Source organism: Stegostoma tigrinum, chromosome 24, assembly GCF_030684315.1.
Source record: "Stegostoma tigrinum isolate sSteTig4 chromosome 24, sSteTig4.hap1, whole genome shotgun sequence".
Lineage (NCBI taxonomy): Eukaryota > Metazoa > Chordata > Chondrichthyes > Orectolobiformes > Stegostomatidae > Stegostoma > Stegostoma tigrinum.
Window position 1 is genome coordinate 21,488,003 of NC_081377.1, and position 20,348 is coordinate 21,508,350.

At 42.7% G+C, this 20,348-nt stretch overlaps 1 protein-coding gene across 2 annotated transcripts in view; it reads right to left on the bottom strand.

The window, feature by feature from the left end:
• Positions 1 to 17,765, bottom strand: part of ago4 (argonaute RISC component 4) — a 78,160-nt gene extending 60,395 nt beyond the window's left edge. For both annotated transcript variants that reach the window (XM_048557842.2, XM_048557841.2), the window contains exon 1: positions 17,641 to 17,765. In XM_048557842.2, the coding sequence (XP_048413799.1) occupies positions 17,641 to 17,659 (19 nt within the window). In that variant the 5' untranslated portion in view covers positions 17,660 to 17,765. The remainder of the gene's footprint in view (positions 1 to 17,640) is intronic.
• Positions 17,766 to 20,348: the final 2,583 nt, after the last annotated feature.

A 20,348-nucleotide genomic window follows, 5' to 3' on the forward strand; every position in this document is an offset into this window, starting at 1 on the left:
GCTGCTCAGCAGAAGAAATGGCTCAGTGCTTAAAAAAAGAAATATTTCTTTCTTTTCTTCTGAATTCTAATCCTCTCGGCTTGCGTATGCCATTTCATAGATTATGATTTCACACACTGTTTGCTCTAGTCAGCCAAACAGGATATGACATTTAATATACTGCTTCATAGCACTGTGGCATAATTGCCAATACTAAATGTACAGACATGATACTCCACTCAGTATTTACCTCCCCATAGTCCTTTTGAACACATGCTCTAACTTTAATATGCTTACAAGAGGCATAAGATAGTTTATACTGTACAAGTTTTAGAAGTATGCAGTGAGTGAGGGACAGGCACAGAAGACATTCTTCCCCTCTATTTCAACTATAAATGAAACTGCAAAGATTTTAGACTACCAGTTACCATAAGAACACACCTCCTGTGTGGCAAGACATTTGAAACAAAATTAAACCACAATATAAAATGAGAAGCTACAAATGTGCTGAATCAGGATGAGTGGGGCATCTTCCAAATGTACAAATTAGCAGTAAAAGAACACAAAATTTTGCAGATCACTTCGTGACAGGAACAGGTAATTCATTGAGTAGGAGGCGGCAATAAGTATTGCTGTAATCCCAAAGACCACACGCAATTTTGTGACAATCTTGTTAGGGACCAGTAACTTTTGCCTGTTAAATAGTTGAAATTTCAGTTATTCACTAAAGAAATAAAACTGAAAGATTTTAGCCAAAAACAAACAAGAATTTTTAATACACACGAGACAAAGCAGTCATTACTACTTATCTCATACTCTAACATCTAGGAACTAACAGGATGCAAAATTACCAAAAGAACTGTACTTCACATGGCAGAAACAGCCAAAACAGATCCCATAAATCTTCAAGCAACACCTAAGAAGTCATTGACTGCTGCAAAAATTCTTCACCCGCTGGCTTTATCACAAGACATTTCAACTCTCCTCATCTGCGGACTTAAATCTTTGATTTCCCTCAATAGCAACTCCAACTCAGCCTGGACATCCTCTTAGATAACAAAGTGTGGAGCTGGATGAACACAGCAGGCCAAGCAGCATCTCAGGAGCACAAAAGCTGATGTTTCAGGCCTAGACCCTTCATCAGAGAGGGAACTGGAATAAATAGGGAGAGAGGAGGAGGTGGACAGAAGATGGAGAGAAAAGCAGATAGGTGGAAAGGAGAGTATAGGTGAGGAGGGAGGGAGGGGATAGGTCAGTCCAGGGAAGACGGACAGGTCAAGGAGGCAGGATGAGGTGGTAGGTAGGAAATGGAGGTGTGGCTTGAGGTGGGAGGAAGGGATGGGTGAGAGGAAGAACAGGTTAGGGAGGCAGAGACAGACTGGGCTGGTTTTGGGATGCAGTGGCGGGAGGGGACAAACTGGGCTGGTTTTGTGATGCAGTGGAGGTGGGGGCGGGGGTGGGGAAGAACTGGGCTGGTTTTGAGATGCAGTGGTGGAGGGCAGATTTTGAAGCTTTTGAAGTCCACATTGATACCATTGGGCTGCAGGGTTCCCAAGCGGAATATGAGTTGCTGTTCTTGCAACCTTCGGGTGGCATCATTGTGGCACTGCAAGAGGCCCATGATGGACATGATGGATTTCACAAGCTTCAAAATCTCCCATTCCACAACTGCATCCCAAAACCAGCCCAGTTCTTCCCCTCCCCCCACTGCATCACAAAACCAGTCCAGCCTGTCTCCGCTTCCCTAACCTGTTCTTCCTCTCACCCATCCCTTCCTCCCACCTCAAGCCGCATCTCCATTTCCTAACTACCACCTCATCCTGCCTCCTTGACCTGTCCATCTTCCCTGGACTGACCTATCCCCTCCCCACCTCCTCACCTATAGTCTCCTCTCTACCTATCTTCTTTTCTCTCCATCTTCGGTCCGCCTCCCCCTCTCTCCCTATTTATTCCAGTTCCCTCTCCCCATTCCCCTCTCTGATGAAGGGTCTAGGCCCGAAACATCAGCTTTTGTGCTCCTGAGATGCTGCTTGGCCTGCTGTGTTCATCCAGCTCCACACTTTGTTATCTTGGATTCTCCAGCATCTGCAGCTCCCATGATCACTGGACATCCTCTTTCTTCTTCTGCTCTAAAATGAGCCATCACGCAACCAGACTTGAACTCAATGTCTCAATGCCTACTCATCTTCACATTTGCTCCATCTCTTCAAGACTGTCCGTACACTGGATTTACAAGGCTTCCGCCAACATCAAATCATCAGCTTGATCCCAACTCTAACATTCAACTGCCATTCACGAGCTTTTCTTTGCATCAAATGCTGACTTCACTGAGCTGACAACTGCTCCAGTTTCTCATATTCAAAAAGATCTATCGACATCTCCAGACTGCTTGAAGTTCCAAATCACACCAGCAAAGAGGTATCAACTGCTCCTGGGTTTCTTGGAGCCCCAGCTCTGCATTAACCATGTTGTGCGAACTCACGTCCATGCCACTTTCACTCCCATGATCAGGTCTGCATAGCCCCAAGCAACAGTCAAAAAGCAACAAGCCCGCACACATAGTTTGTCACCCTGCTGTAGTCTGCATTTGTGCCACTCACGGGCTTGACAGGAAACTGTCGCTCCTCAGGATCCAGCCTTATACACTGCCCCCGAAAGCATTATAAGCAAATTTAAAACAGATAGATTCTCCAAGTATAAAAGGAATGTATTTTGAATGTGCACTCTTGTGCCTCGGTAGCAGTGTCCCTCCTGAGGGGCCCAGGTACAGGACCCACCTGCTCCAGAGGTGTATCATAACATTTCTGAACAGGCTGATTAGAAAAATATACGTTTAAAAACAAAAAATGTATTTTGAATGTGACAAGGTGTTTTCATGTTTTCAGCTTAGGGAAACAAGTAAAGCTAATTGACCACGAGTGACATCATTTTTTGTACATTAACCGAGGCAAAACAAAGTAATGTCATTTAATTCAGAAAGATCAGCAGAGCAACAACCTTCTGACTGGTCAGAGTGCAGCTTAACAGAATCTGAAGGGAGTGAAACAGAGAGGCTTCCATTTGTTAATTGCTTCAATCTTTTTCTCCCCATTTTCTCTGGAAAGTTTCTTCTTCTAATTTTCAGTTGAAAGAGCAGAGCTTATATATTCAGCAACACGAAAAAGAAATAATTCAGAAGCCCAAAGGCAACCATAAAGACTACAAGTGCAACTAACCAAACAGCACACTACATACTGATTATCACTGTACACATCACATTGAGACATCAAAAGCATTGTGAAACCAACTTATCTAGCTTTGTGATTTAGACTGATGACACAGAACTGCATTCTCCCAACTTCTTTTTCCTCTCTTCGTTTTTGTCTCTTTCTTATCCCCATATGTTATGTGTGTGGTAATTTTAAAACAGGTAAAATTAATGCTGCAAGATTAGATATCCTGCTCTTTCACCACTCTTTTTGGAGTGTTACAATAAATAGAGTTAATTCTTATAGTTACTGAAGAAACGTATTCTGATCTGAATTTATCTTGGGTAGCAGTGTAAATTAAAGTCTTTGGCAGTTTCATTAAATTGTCACATTTGTGGTGACTCCAAGGAGCGGTCATTGGACTTGAAACGTTCACTGTTCTTTCCACAGATGCTGCCAGACCAGAGATTCTACAGCAATTTCTGTTGTTTGTTTGTTCCAGGAATAGCGGAGTTAGCGAGTTTTGAGAAGATTTGTAGCTCAGGTTGAGGTTCTGGATGTGAGTTTGCTTGCTGAGCTCAGCGAGCAAACTCACATCCAATACTGGAGTTCAATGTCAACAGGTGAGTGGACCCAAACAAGAGACAACAGACATTTCTAAGTGGTGACAAATGGGAACTATGAAGGATTGGCAGAATGTATTGTCCACGCAAACAAATCGCCAATGTACTGATACAAAATCCAGAACGGAAAATGGAATGTTGCTCATTTTCTCAAATAGGATGTAAGACAAAGGAAAGTTCTATACCATTTATGTGTAACTTTGCTCAGCCCATATCAAAAATACATAGGTGTTCGAAAGTTGTATCATGGGTAGCCAGTGTGATTAAGAACGTGTTTAGTGTGCTTGCTTTCATTGCTCAGATCACAGAGTGTAGGAGTTGGGACATCATGTTCAGGTTGTACAGGATGTTGGTGAGGTCACTTTTGGAGTACTGAGTATGGTTCTGATTGACCTGATGTAAGGAAAGATATCATTTATTGGAGAGTGCTCAGAAACAGTTTACTAGGATGTTGCCAGGATTGGAGGGTTTGAGTTATAAGGAGAGGCTTGGGCTTTTTTCACTGGAGCATAGGAAGTTGAGGGAGATCTTAGAGGTTTATAAAATCAATAGGGGCATAGATAAGGTGAACAATTAAGGTCTTTTCCCTAGCATGAGAATTCTAAATTAGCAGGCACATTTTTGAAGGACAGAGGAGAAAGATTTAAGAAGGGACCTGAGGGGGCAACATTTTCACACAAAGGTGGTGTGTATATGGAATGAGTGGTCAAAGGAAGTGGAAGAGATGAGTACAATGACAAAATTTAAAAGATATTTGGACAGGCAGATGATTAGGAAAGATTTACAGCGATTTGGGCTAAATGTAGCAAAGCGGGACTAGTTTGGTTTGAGAAACTTGGCCAGCATGGATGAATTGGACCTATGTCCATGCTGTATGACTGAGTATTGCATTAATCTTTGGTGACCATATCTCAGAAACAGTATAATGGTCTCAGAAAGGGCTCTGAGCAGAGTCACCAGAGAGTTTACTTCAAAAGACTAAATCTCAGGAGGACAGTTTGCATAAAAATGGCTTGAAATCCTTAGGAATACAAGGAATTGTGGAGTGAACATATGGAGATGTCTCAAATGTTATAGATTTGAGTAGGTACATAGTGATGAACGTTCTGATCCGGTCGAGTTTACAGGCAAGAAGAAAAAGAAATTACAATTGAAGGGTCATCGTTGTAAAATTTAGTAACAAAATCAGGAAGCAGTTTTGTGCCATAGAAAAAGGTAGAAATTTGGAACTACATGAAAAGGCTGTGGATTCTAAAACAATTTGAGTAGAGCAAAAAGAAACAAAACTAGAAAGTGGATTTGACAAAGTGGAGGCAAAATTTAACTGAATGGCAGACTTGAGATACTTTACCTAGAAAAATGTGTTTAATAAAACAAGATCACACAGCTTAACTGTGACCCTGTAAATGTGACTGGTTACTAGAAAAATAATTTCTTCTGATGCAATTCAAGATAAAACCTTGGACAATTAATTGAAAAACTGCAAGCTCTGGCTAGATCATCCATGTATAAAGCAAGTTGTCAAAGATTTTAAGTAGTACTCATTTAGACTGCAGCATGTAAAATATTAAAATCTTTGTTCCAGGTTTAATATTTTAGAAAGTTTAGACACTGAAGTAGAATGCATTGTAATTGGACAGCAGCCAGAAATTACTACATCAATGCATTGTTTAATAAAGGAATTACGGATGATTACTGCACAGCTCCTGCAAACCAAAATGTAGTTCCAAAAATACCAAAAAAAGCTCTCTTTTGAGGCTTACGCCCTGCAACCTTCAAACAGAAAAGCCCTCCACCCAGGAAACTTCTTACTTGAAACTGTCCTCGAATTGTAATTCTCCACAAGGGATAATATCTTCTGAGCATCTACCCAATTGAGAATATTACATGTTTCAATAGACTACCACTGAATCTTTCTTCTTTCGACAATCTCTTCACATCAGAAATCAGACTAGCGAATCTTCTCTGAACGGCTTCTAACACAATGCCTCAGCAAGGTAGTCAAAACCACACATACTCTAAGAAAACAGTTTCACCATTGCCCTGCACAGATGTAACAAAACTTGCCAGCTGTATACTCCATTCTACTTACAATATAGGTCAACATTATGAGGCAAAAAACCAGGAAACTACAGACCAGTTAGCCTAAAATCAATTGTTGGGAAATGCTAGTAACCATTACTGAGGAAGAAACAGGGCTTTAGAAAATGCCTAATGCAATCACACCCAGAAAAGTTTTGTGAAGGGGAAATCACATTTGATGAATTTTCTACAGTACATTGATGATATAAACAAGCAGCATTAAAAATGGGGAAACTGGTAGATGTACAGATTTCAGAAGGCATTCAGTAAGATAAGGTTATGCACAAGATAAGTACTCACAGTACTGGAGTAACATACAAGTGCAGATTGAAGACTGCTTAAGACTCAAAAGGCAGAGAGTAAGGATTAATGGGTCTTTATCAGGTTGGAGAAGTGTAAGTCATGGAGTGCCACAAGAATCAGTCCAAAGACAATTAATTATTATTTATATTGACTTACAGTAGGGACAAGTGTAACGTATGCAAATTTGCTGGCTATTCAGAAACAGGTGAGAGGCCATGTTCTGATGAGGACAGAAGGAATCTGCATGGGGATTCAGCAAAGTTGAGTGAACAGACAAAACCTTGGCATATAGCATTGATATCAGAGTGTGAAGTCATGCATTTGATAAGAACAATCAAAATGCAATCTATCATTTAAATGGAGATAGATCCTACACCTTTCAAACTGTGTGGAGCTGGGGGAACACAGCAGACCAGGTGGCATGAGAGGAACAGGAAAGTTAATGTTTCAGGTCAGGACCCTTCTGAAGACCATTCTGCCTGGCCTGCTGTGTTCCTCCAGCTCCACAGTGTTGTCTCTGCCACCAGCATCTGCAATTCTTGCTGTCTCCCACACTGATTCAGTTTCTTTTTGTAATCTGGGTGTTCTTCACGAAACAAAAAAGGGTTCGTAGCAGGTGCAGCAAGTAATTCAGAAGGCAAATGGAAGTTTCGTCTTTATTGCTAGAGGGTTACTGTTTAAAAGTAGGGAAGTCTTCTTATAACTGTACAAGGTGTTGGTTACTTTGCATCTTGAGTATTTATACAATTTTGGTCCCTGTATTTAAAGACAGGATATGCCAGTATCAGAGGAGATAAAAAAATTCCCTCAGTTGATTCCGGGGACGACGGGGTTAAACTTACGAAGAATAGCTAAAACAATTAGGCCTTTATTTATTAGAGTTTAAAAGAATGATCTGAATATAAGAAGATTCAGAGGAGACTGCACAGGGTGGATATTAAGATGCCATTTCCACTAGTAGGAGAAAATCTCAAACTAGGGGCCATTGTCTCCTTATCCTGTAACTCTCATTTAAAACTAAGTTGCAAAGGAAAATCTTCTCCCAGCGGGTAGCAACGTCTGGAATTTTTTACCCCAGGATATGTATAGGCTAGATCACCAGAAGTATTTAAAGAGGTAGGCTTGTCAGTAAGGGTAGATCACATAGGCTTCAGGGACAGCTAGCTAACTGAATGCAAAATTGGCTTGATGGTAGGAGGCAGCGGGTGGTGGCAGAGGATCGTCGTTCAGACTTGAGGGCTGTGATCAGCAGTGTCATCTATTTAAACAATTTTGATGAAAATATAGAAGGTTAGTACATTTGTAGGTGACGCCAAAATTGGTGGTATAGTGGACAGTGAAGAAGATTAACCAAGAATACAATGGGATCTTGATCAGCTCAGCCATGGAGCGGCGGGTCAAGTTTCATTTAGATAAATGTGTGGTGTCGCACTTTGGTAGGACAAACTCGGTGCAGGACATACACAGTTAATGGTTGGGCCTTGGGGAGTGTTGTCAAACAGAGGGATCTAGTGTTGCAGGTGCACAGTTCCTTCAAAGTGGCATCAAAAGTAAATAGATTGGTGAAAACATTTAGCATGCTTAGCTTCGTCAGTCACAGCACTGGATATAGGAGTTGGGATGTCATCTTACAACTGCATGAGACATTGGTAAGGACACATTTGGAGTACTGTGCACAATTCTGGTCTCCCTGCTTATATGAAGGATCTTATTAAACAGAAAGGGTGCAAAAAAAAAAGACATTACTGAGATTTGAGAGCTTGAGTTATAAGGAGGGGCTGGATAGGCTTTGACATTTTTCCCCGGGACATAGGAGGTTGAGGGGTGACCTTACACAGAGGATTGTAAAATCATGAGGAGCATAAATAAGGCAATTGGCCAATCCTCTGGGTAAGGGAGTCTGAAACTAGAGGGCATAGGTTTAAGGTGAGAGGGAAAAGATTTCCAAAAAAAAACCCGAGGAGCAATATTTTCACAGAGCATGGTACATACATGGAACGAGCTTCCAGAGGATACTATTACAACTTTTAAAAGACATTTGGACTGGTTTATGAATAGAAAAGGTTTAGAGGGACGTAGGTCAAATGGGATTAGTTCAGTTTAGGAAATCTGGTCAGCATGATCAGTTGGGTCGAAGAGTTTGCTTCCATGTGTATGACTACTCTGTGACTCTATGGCTGTAGAGGAGGCAAACTGATTTTCAAAATATCAACAAGTTAATGACTATGATGAGCTGGCACAAAAGAGGAGTTGAGGCCTGGGCATACCAGCCATGATCTTGCTGAACAGCAGGACAGATGTGAATAGTTAAAGGGCCTTCTTCTGAACACTTACATACATATATTTTAGTTCTCTGTTCTGCAGTCTCTCTTCATTAAATAGTACACAATCTATCTAATGAACAAACACATCTACACGTACGACACGCCAACTGCCAATTTTTTTTCCATTCTCAAGGCCAACGAACTTTCACAATTTACTTCTCTCCTTTCTTTATATATAAAGCATTGAAATATGCATGCGCGCGCACACACACACAGCTTGTGATTTCAAATAAACCTGTGGGACTATGGCCTGGGGTCGTGCAATTTCTGATTTTTTAAAAAAGGAATGACATGGATATCTGCTTTCAACCATATTTGATGAACAGGTGATTAGGATGGAAAAGCACAATAAATCTCAAGATATTGATTTCAGTCACTGCTTAGGAAGTTCAACCACATTGCAAAAAACTATAAATATCAAAAGGAAGTATGAATGAAGTGATCAAAAGACAGGTGTTGTTCATAACAAACCTTATTCAGTATTAAAAAATTTTAAAAATACAGCAAATCCTCTATCTACAAAATCGTAAACGGGCTACAGGGACATCAGTGACAACATAATATTGCTTTTTAAAAAGGTTAAATATATTTGGAAAACTTTTTTCAAAAATGCTGTTCTTGCTTTCACAATTTCCCAGCTTTTCAAAAATAAAGTTTCTATTTTGCCATACTAAGTTTACCATTAGCACACTGGTTGAGGTTACCACGGCTATATTCCTAGCCTCATTCACTAAGGGGCCTCTGTTTATTTTGGTTTCTCCCTTGTATCTTTAACGATACACTTGCTGCCCATCTTTATATTGCATGCAAATTTATCCTCAGTTTATTTTCTCTTTTTTGGTCACTTTTGTTGTTTTTTACAAGATTACCAATCCTCTGCTTCCCACTAATCTTAATCACATGCTATATCTTATCTGTCAATTCAATTCTATGTTTAACTTAAATAAAAACCGAAAGAACTGCAGATGTTGTAAATCAGGAACAAAAACAAAGTTACTGGAAAAGCCCAGCAGGTCCAGCAGCAACTGTGAAGGGAAAAAACACAGCTAACATTTCAGGTCACCAGGACAGTGTTTCTGTTCCTATGTTTAACTTCGCTGGCTAACCATGATTGTTTATCGCCTTCCTGGAATCCTTCTTCCTCACGAAAATAGATCTTTGCTGTGAGCCATGAAGTACTTTCTTAAACATAGAAGGACTACGGGTGAGGCCCTTTCGCCTATCGAGTCTGCACCACCAATAAAAAAGAACCCCACAAAATCTCATTAGTCCTACTTGTCAGCACTTGGTCCGTAGCCTTTAATGTTATGACATTTCAAGCGCTCATCCAAGTAATTTTTAAAGGTTTGTGGTTTCTTACCTCAATTACCCTCCCAGCCAGTGTAATCCAGATTCCTACCACTCTCTGGATGAAAAGATTTTCCTCAAATCCCCCCCAAATCTGATTTTCATGTTAAATATGTGCCCCTTTGTCACAGACCCTCTACATTAGGGGTAAAGCTGCTTTCCGTCCACCCTGACCATGCCTTTCACAATCTCGTATACTTCAAGCATGTCCCCTCTCAGTGTTCTCTCCTCTTAAGCAAACCCCTCAAGATATCTCTTCATTGCTAGACTATTCCATCCTAGGCAATATTCTGGTGACTCTCCTCTGCGCCCACGCCAGTGCCATCATATTCTTCCTACAGTGGCAACCAGAACTGCACATATTACTCCAGCTGTAGGCCTAACCAAAGCTTCGTACTACTCCAACATAACCAACTGCTCTTATAAACAATGCCAAGACTAATAAGGGCAAGTGTTCCATATTTCCCTATTAACCTGTCCTGCCACTGTCAGGGATCTGTAGACAGGCACTCTGAAATTGCTCTGTTCCTAGCTTGTTAGAATGTTGCCAATTTTCCTAAACCCTCTTTGCTGCTAAAGTCCTTTCCCACTCCAACCAGCTCTGCCCTCATTCTGTTATAATTACCCTTATTTGAATTTAGCAAAATTGCTTCTGAACCATGCTCCTGTTCATTAAATTAATGCTAAATTCTACCATGTTGTGGCCACTGTTTCTGAGGGGAATCTTTTACTCTGGCATCATGTGGTAAACCTGCCTCATTGCACAACACCAGATCTATAAAACAGATTGATCCCTTGTTCTAAGAAACTAACCTAATACACACTGAATTCTTCCTCTGACTTCCACTGCCAATGACTCTCACAATCAACATTAAGATTAGAATCACCAACGATATGTCCTCTATCTCCTGATTTATTCTCATTCCCACTGTATAGATGTTAAGGTGCACAATCACTACTCCTACCAATGACTTCATTCCTTATTATTTCTTACCTCCACCCATTGGAATTTTACATCTTTCAATCCAAGATCACTTATTTCTATCCGACTTATTCCATCTTGTGCCAACAACGTTATCTCACCAAACTTTCCTTCCTATCTGCACTTTCAAAATATCACATCTCCAAACATTTAGTTCCCAGCCTTGAAATTCTTGTAACAAGGTTCCATAATAGATAGAAGATCATATCTGTTAACCTGTATTTGTATTGTTAATTCTTTTATTTGGTTCTCAATACTATGTGTATTTAAATTTTTAAAAAGTTAATTTAGCTCCAATCTATTCAAATTTTCAAACTAAACCCCTTTTCTACTTCTACTAATTCTATTGGTACCAATATGGACAATGGCTACTGCATCTCTTCCCTCCCTCTCCAAGTTCTCCTCCAGCCCCAAGGAGATGTCCTGAACCCTGGCATCAAGCATGCAAATAGCCTACGGGACACCCACTCAGAGCTGCAGAGAGCAGCATTTATACCTCCAAATACTGCTCCCTACCAGATCTACAGTCATATTTTCTTCCCTGACTTGAATGACAGCATGTACCAAGGTGCAATGGTTAGTTTGCTCACCTTCCTTGCAGTTCCCACTCTTATCCACACAGTTTACGAGGACCTCTTAACTGTTAGCCAAAAGGCAAGCATTGAGGCTCCTCAATTTTAACTCCCTGGATCCTCATATCTGCCACGTTATCATCATCGAATCCCTACTGGGTGGAAACAGGTCCTTTGGCTCAATAAGTCTACACCAACCCTCAGAGCATCTGACCCAGAACTCTCTCCTTAATCTAGGCATCCCTGAACACTATGGGCAATTTAGCATGGCCATTCCACCTAGTCTGCACATCTTTGGACTGTGGGAGGAAACCAGAGCACCTGGGAGGAAACCCACGCAGACACAGGCAAAATGTGCAAACTCTGCGCAAAAAGTTGCCCAAAAGGTAGAACCCAGATCCCTGGCACTGTGAGGCAGCAGTGCTAACCACAGAGCCACCATGTCGCCCTTATCCCTGATCATAGAACAATTTAGAATTACTAAGTTTAAGGGGTGCAACTGTTCTCTGGAGCAAAGTATCTGGGTAACTTGCCCTGATGTGGCGCAAAGTCTGCAGCTCAGACACCTGCTCCTCAACTCAGCTGTGAAACTCCTGAAAACGCATTCGCTATAGATCATACTGGCATCCAGCAGCTTTCATACATTGCAACAGTAACACATTACCCATCCTGCCATCACTATTACATTGATCTAGCTCAAAAAGCTTGTGATTCCCTGCTCTCAACACTTCACTGTAATGATATTTTGTTTACGTAAGCTAAGAAAAAGTCAATGTCAGTCTAATACTTAAGCAGCATTTTTCTGAAAGAAAAGGGAAAAGAAACCAAAACAAAAAAACTGAAGACCTTAGAAATATTCACCAATACTACTCATGAATCAGCTTCATCCCCTGCACCTGCATCACACTATGATTTGCAATTTCTCTCCATCAGGTACACTGCCTGTTAAACCAATCTTTTTATCTTCTCTCACTTACCACTTGCTCTGGAGAGTTTACTTCTTGCAATAAATCTTGGTTAAAGCATCTCTGTCCCCTTTTGCACCAAAATTCCAACAGGGTAATCAGTAACTCACTCAGCCTTTACCTCACTGTGGGGCAATCCCACACTGAGCATGCTTCTTACTATTTTGAGGTTTCTGCTAGAGCAACAAACAGCAAATTGACAACATAATTTCAACTTGGTGAAGAGGGTGTTATGTTCAAATTCTGTGTAAATTCATTGTCATAAACTCAAATATAAAAAATCTGCTGTGAATCAATGCAACCAAGCTCAGCAAGCAAAATAATTGATTAGAGACTGGAGCAAGGTCAAGGCACTCAGGTTGAAAAACTTTTTAAAACTAATGATTACTACAGCAGAATTGCAGGTTTGAAGTCTCAGTTGACTGTTAATTACAGATTGTTAATCAAAGGTTCAATTAACTCATTGATATTTCCGAAGCAGCACATCAATAGACCCACAGATAGCAGGAACTGCCGATGCTGGAGTCCAAGATAACAAGGTGTGGAGGTAGATGAACACAGCAGGCCAATCAGCATCGGAGGAGCAGGAAAGCTGGCGTTTCGGGTTTGGACCCTTCTTCAACAATGGGGGAGGGGAAGGGGGCTTGGAGGTGATAGAAGGTAGGTAGTGGACCAGACAGGTGGAGAAAAGACGGCGGGTCAAGGGGGCAAGGTTGAAGTTAGTAAGGGTGAGTGTAGGTATGGAGTTGGGATGGGGTTGGTCAGTGAGGAGGGAGGAGCAGATAGATGGGAGAGAAGTTGGACAGGTCAAGGAGGGAAGGGCTGGTCTTGGGATGAGGTGTGGGTGGCGAGATTTTGCAGCTCGTGAAGTTCACATTGAGACCTCTGGGCTGTAGGCTTCCAAGGCGGAATATGAGGTGCTGTTCCTCCAGTTTTTGGGTGGCAACGTTGTGACACTAGAGGAGGCCCATGTTGTCCAGGGAGTGGGAGGGGGAATTGAAGTGGTTCACGACTGGGAGGTTTTGTCATTTGACACGAACCGAGAGTAGGTGCTCCACAAAGCGGTCTCCGAGTCTCTGCTCACATCGGGAACAGCGGATACAATAACTCACATTAGCAGATGTGGTGAACATCTGTTTAATGTGGAAGGTTTTCTTGGGGCCTGGAATGGACGTGAGGGGGGAGGTGTAGGGGCAGGCGTAGCACCTCCTGCGGTTGCAGGGAAAGGTGTCGGAGCTAGTGGGGAGTGTGGATCAAACGAGGAAGTCGCAGAGAGAGTGATCTCTCCAGAATGCGGATAAGGGTGGAGAGGGAAATATATCCTTCGTAGTGGGGTCAGACTGCAGGTGGCGGAAAATGATGAATCCGGAGGTTAATGGGATGATACATGAGGACAACAGGAATTCTGTTTTGGCTTTTATTGTGGGCAGGGGGTGTGAGGGCTGAGTTGCAGGAAATGCAAGAGATGCAGTCGAGGGCGTTTTCGACCATAGTGGGGGTGAAATTGCGATCCTTGAAAAACGAGAACATCTGGGATGTTCAGGAGTGGAAGGCCTCGTCTTGGGAGCATTTGCAGCGGAGGTGAAGGAATTGGGAATAGGGGATTGCAATCTTGCAGGAAGATGGGTGAGCGGAGCTTGACGAGCTTCAAAATCTCTGCACCCCCGACTTCATCCCAAGACCAGCTCTCCCTCTCGTCTCCACCTCCTTGACCTGTCCGTCTTCTCTCCCACCTCACTGACCAACCCCCACCCCCATTTCCTACTTACACTCACCTCTACTAGTTTCATTCTCGCCTCCTTGAACTGTCTGTCTTCCCTCCCATTTATCTGCCCCACCATCGTCACTGACCAACCCTCATCCCAATTGCCTACCTACACTCACCCTTACCAGCTTCATCCTTGCCGCCTTGAGCTATCCATCTTCTCTCCACATATTTGCTCCACTATCCCCCTTCTATCACTGCTTCCCCCTCTCTTTATTTATTTACGAGCCCTCTTCCCCTCCCTCATTTCTGAAGAAGGGTCCAAACCCGAAACGTCAGCTTTCCTGTTCCTCTGACGCTGCCTGGCCTGCTGTGTACATCCAGCTCCACACCTTGTTACATCAATTGACCTACCGGATGCTTGCAATCTTGGAAACTAAATTTTGGGCATCATGGCAGATCTGATCAATGAGTTAAATTTAACCAGGTTCTTGGGAGCACAGACGTCTATATATCACAGTAAAATATGATCGATCTCACTCCTGGTGGCATGGACAATTTTGTGGGCAGGTGTGTTCTGAACAAAGGCATCACTGAACTAATACAAAAGATTACAGTCACAAGTGTAAAGTGGTTTTGGTGTTAACATACTATTGCTTACAAGTTAATCATCTATGTTAGTTCATTTGATTGTAGCCAGATTAAGTCATTATCATGTAGACACTCCAGTCCATGATATGCATAACTGTCCATGCATATTCCTGTCAGATTTGGCACGGCCATTTCACATCATATAACTCTTCATGTAACCAAATCGTCTGTGCAAAACAGAGACTTGCTTTTATATATAGCATCTTTCGTGATCGCTGGATGTTCCAAAACACTTTAAAGCCAACATACTTTAACTATACAATCATTATGGTAACACAGGAAATACAGCTACCAATTTACATATAGAAAGCTCCAACAAACATCAAAACAATAATAGCTAGAAAATCTGTTTCAGGCGGGTTGATTGGAAGTTGTGGGATAAATATTGTCAGAGTACTAGGGAGACACCAATTATTCTTCTTCAAAACAATCACATGAGATTGTTTACTTATCTGAGTGGATGGACAGGGCTTTGGTTTAATGTCTCAACTGCACCAGTCATAATTTATTTTGCAGTCAGTCCTGGAGCATGGGCATCCCTGGCCAAACCAGCATTTATTGCCCATTCCGGGTTGCCATTGAGCTGGTGTTGATGGTGAGCTGCTTTCTTGAACCATTCCACTGTATTACACAGAGTCATTTGATTTTGTGTTTGAATCTTTGAGTTGGAGAACTGTGGACTAGTCATAGAGCCATAGATGACTCTATTCAATAATGAATAGCTTCTCTGGCAAATCTTTTGACTTGCTTCCAAATGATAAGCAATGGGGGTTTGTTTAGAGCAAATTGTTGATTGTAATTTTACTTTTACACAAATTTTGATATTGATGATTATTGCCACAAGTCCAAAAATGGACTATTGCTTAATTACATAAGTAATTTAACATTTCTACATTAGAATTGTTACTATACTCAGAAGTACTTTATAAGCTGTAAAGCATTTGAACTGTCCTCATTCTCTTCCCTCATTTCATGTTAACAGAATTCGGTTGCATCCAAGTGAAAATTAAACAAATCCATCACAACAGTAATCAGATTTTCGCACAGATGTTGACTTGAGTGATAAATATTTAACAGGATACCAGGAGTAACTCTTCTGCTGTTCTTCAGATATTTCATAGGATCTATTACTTCCAAAGGAGCAGGCAGTTGGATCCCTGGTGAAATATCTTGTTTGGAAGAGGTGACAGAGGATTTTAAAATGGGTGTAGATTAAAGGTGGGGACCACTGAGGACATGGACACATAGTCAGAGATGTCCAGCTTGGAACAAACCATTTGGTCCAATTCATCCATGCCGACCAGATATCCTAAATTAGCCTGGCCCCATTTGCCGGCATTTGGCTCATAGCCCTCCAAACCCTTCCTATTCATGTTCCCATCCAGATAGCTTTTTTTTGAACAATTTTTTTTTAAATTGAGGCCCTTTGGACTGGGAACCAATTTAATTCAGTTAGTACAAGGTAAATAGGACTTGGTGCAGCTTATACGAAAAAATTTGGACATGCGCAGTTTTATGAAGGACAGACGGTGGGAGATTAACAAAGAATGCATTGAAATAGTCTAATCTGAAAGTGACCAAAGCACGGCCAACATTGTGAGCAGTAGATAAGCCGAGTTGAGACAGAAATAGGTGACAATACAGAAATTGAAATTGTGGGGTCTTTATGATGGAGAAGTTAAGTTCTAAAATTCAACAAGGTTGGAGCAAGTTACTGAAGTTGTTGGCAGTAGCCAGGGGTGGAGCTGAAGTTGATGGGAAGGCAAACAAAAGTTTGTGGCACAGGCCAAAGACAATGGGTTTTGTCTTTCAATTTTTACTTAGACATAACTGTGGTTCATACAGTATTGATGTGGAAAATCCTGATATTCAGGTTAAAATTAAATGAAATCAAAATCCAACACTGTGCACGAAAAAAATTACTACATTTGTTAAACCGACCAAAAAAAAGACATTGCCTTGAAAAAAACACAAACAGTACGGGGGACGGATTCTTGGGAATGCTACCTTATAAGATCCTTGCGTTAGATGGCTCTGCAACCGAAAACCAAGCATTGACCCAAACAAAAAAATAGGAAATAAACCGATATTAAACAGAATTTCGATTGTAATTTCATCCTCTTTCTTTGAAAACAGTAAATTCTGCACATATCCTTTCGTCTTGTTTTAAATCCACCAGTATACGACACAGAACAAACTTGGATCATTAACAAATCGCAATGAATTGATCTTATTAAATTTGAGAGGTTGAACGGTCTACTTCTGTTACGATACAAGCTTACTGGAGGCGGATGTTACGTTCTTTCTCACGGGGTGCTCTATTGTTAAGGGGACAGCCAATACAACCCGATCCTAAAGCTTTTTAAACTCATGCATTCGCCCCCCTCCCCGCTATCCCGAGTTATTGCGGCCCATGGGTGAAGCAGACTTGTAAAAGTCAGTATGAACATATCCCGCCAGGACGGAGCTCTCCGACCTAAACAAATAAGTGGCTCCAACACGCTCGGCTGTTCCGTACAAGGCCGTGGGAAAGGGATTAAAAAAAGGAAAAGCTCACTATAAAGACGCCACGGCCACTTTCTTCTTCACTTCCAGGCCGTGGCTTTGCTCTGGGCCTGGCTTCCTTATCGGCACCTGGGAACTCACAGCCCGTTTCACCTGTTTTTACAAAACAGATTTGAACTATGTGTCTGCCTCACTCCGTCAATCCCCAGGTATCCGATTAGTCATTCGCCTCAGAAACAACTCATCGTGCCTTCAGTCGGAAGAGTCTCTTTACCTCCAACATTCCTACTATGAGCAAGAGACTGGGCCCAGAACCAACCCTTCCTTTCCTTTCTCGCCTACCCCCGCCATCAAAGCCCTTACTGAATGACAGATGATTACATTTTTCGCCTCGCGCCACCGCCATCCTTTTACCTGGCGCCACCGGCTCCATTCCCGCAGCTGCCGTTCCCCCGGTTCGTATCGAGTCCGAATCCCCCACAAACCGACGCTTCGGACAACACAATTAGTGCGCATGCGGCCCCAGAGCAACACATCGAAACACGGGTGCGCTGCTCAGGGAGCTTTAAACCGCGCGCCCCCTGTGCGCGTGCACGCGACCAAGGGTGAATTGTGCGCGGTTTCCGCTGAACTGGTGACTTGCTTAGTGCAGCTCCAAAGAACGATCGTACAGGACTCGAACGGTGTATTTCTCTCTCCACAGAGCTGTTTGGTGTTTTTTTAAAAATAAAAATCAGATCTGCAACATCTTGCCTTTGCCCTAGCATATTTTCCTGGGGCAGGTGTGGACGGAGCCTTGTAAGTTTTGGATAGGAGACGGGCGGCCGGAGTAATGATGTCGGAAAGCAGCGGAATGCTTAAGTGAAACAAACAGAAAATATCGCAAATGAAAGGAAAATTGGTGATGTAGAATAATGTAAAAACGCAAAAGGTGTAAGGGATAAAGTTATTAAGAAAAAAGTGGAATTAGACAGCAAATATGGGAAATCTGCGCAGTGTGAGATCCTTCCCGCTTCTTCGCGTATCATGTTGAACGATAACACATTTTCAAGGCGAGCCTCGACTTCCATCAATATTAGGAATCAGATAAAGTAGACAGAGTCATGGGTTGGGAATTGACAGGTCCTGGAATATTCTCAGAAAAGAGATAAAAAGTGAGTAACCCAGTTCCGACGAAAGGTCATTGACCAAAATGATAACATCAGCAGAATAGGAAAGTTGATGGTGCAATCAGAACCCTTCTTCAGAAATGGGGCAGGAGAAGGGATCTGGGAAATCTGAGAAAGGAAGGATGGGGCTGGGGAAGGTAGGTGGGATGGTATTAGGTGAGGGCAGGTAGGGAGTGGTGGGGATTGGTCAGTGGGATGGGTGGGGCAGATAGGTGGAAGAAAAGATGGACAGTTTGTGTCAGGTCAAGAAGGCAGAAAGTAGGTTGGGTGGGGCTAGGGAAAGGTAGGTGGGTTGTAGTGGGGATTGGTTGGCAGGAATGGTGGGGTGAATAGGTGGGGAAGAAGATGGACAAGTTGTAACTAGGCCTGAAACGTCAGCTTTCTTGCTCCTAAGATGCTGCTTGGCCTGCTGTGTTCATCCAGCTCTACACCTTGTTATCTTGGATTCTCCAGATCTGCAGTTCCTATTATCCCATGGACAAGTTGTGTCAGGTCAAGGTGGCAGGGATGAGAAGGAGGTTTGGATTGAGAATGAGGCCGGGGATCGGGAGAATTTAAAACTAGTGAACTTTATGGTAACGCCATCAGGCTGTAGACTCCTGAGGCAGAATATGAGGTATTGATCCTCCAGTTTGCATGAGGCGTCATTGTGACACTGGAGGAGGCCCAGGGTGATATGTCACCCAGGGAGTGGGAGGGGGAGTTAAAATGGTTGGCGATCAGAAAGGGTTGTGATTTGTCGTGTTTAGAGCGCAGATGCTCTACAAAATACTCTCTGAGTCTACATTTGGTGTCACCAATGAAGAGGAAGCCACAACGGGAGCAGTGGATGAAATAGTCTACATTGACAGATGTGCAGGTGAACCCCTATCTGATATGAAGCGTTTGTTTTGGGCCTTGAATGGAGGTGAGCGGGGAGGTGTATGGGCAGGTGTACTACTTCCTGTGGTTGCAGGGAAAGGTGCCGCATGTGTATGGGATTAGTGGGGAGTGAGGAGTAGATGAGGGCATCACAGAGAGTGCGGTCCCCATGGGTGGGTGTGGGAATATCTCTAATTGTGGGGTCAGATTGTAGGTGGCAGAAGTGGTGCAGAATACTACGCTGGATGCAGAGATTGGTGGGGTGATACATGAAGACAAGAGAGATTCTGTCTTTTCTTTTGTTGGGGGGAGGGGTTGTGAAAGCAGAATTGCGGGAAATGCAAGAGATGCGGTTGAGGGCATTTTTGAACAGAGGAGGAGGGAAATTACAGTCCTTGAAACAGGAGGATATCTGGGATATTCAGGAGTGGAATGCTCAATCTTGGGAGAAGACACAGCAGAGGCGAAGGAATGGGAGTAGGGGATTGCATTCTTGCAGGAGGGTGGGTGAGAGGAGGTATAGTCTAGGTGGCCGTGAGAGTCAGTGGGCTTGAAATAGGTGTCAGTTTCGAGGCAGTTACCAGAGATGGAGACGGAGACAACTAGGTGAATTTCAGGTTGGGGTGAAAAGTGTTAGTAAAGTTGATGAACTATTCAGGCTCTTCATGGGACATGAGGCAGTGCCAATACAGTCATAATGGAGGAAGTGGTCAGGGATAGTGCCAGCGGAAAAGGGACCATTCCATGTGTCCTACAAAAAGGCAGGCATAACTTAGGCCCATGTGGGTGCCCATGGGCACTCCCTTAGTTTGTAGGAAGTGAGAGAAGTTAAAGGAGAAGTTGTTCAGAGTAAGGGCAAATTCTGTTAAGTGGATGAAGGTGTCAGTGGAGGGGGACTGGTTGAGCCTGTGGGAGAGGAAGAAGTAGAGGTCTTTTCGGCCATCTGCATGTGGGATACTAGTGTACAGGGTTTGGATGTCCATTGAGATAAGGTGTTGGTGCCTAGGGAATTGTTAGTCTTGGAGGAGGTGGAGGGTGTGGGTGATGTCCTGGATGTAAGTGGGCAGTTCCTGGGCTGGGGGTGGAAAAACA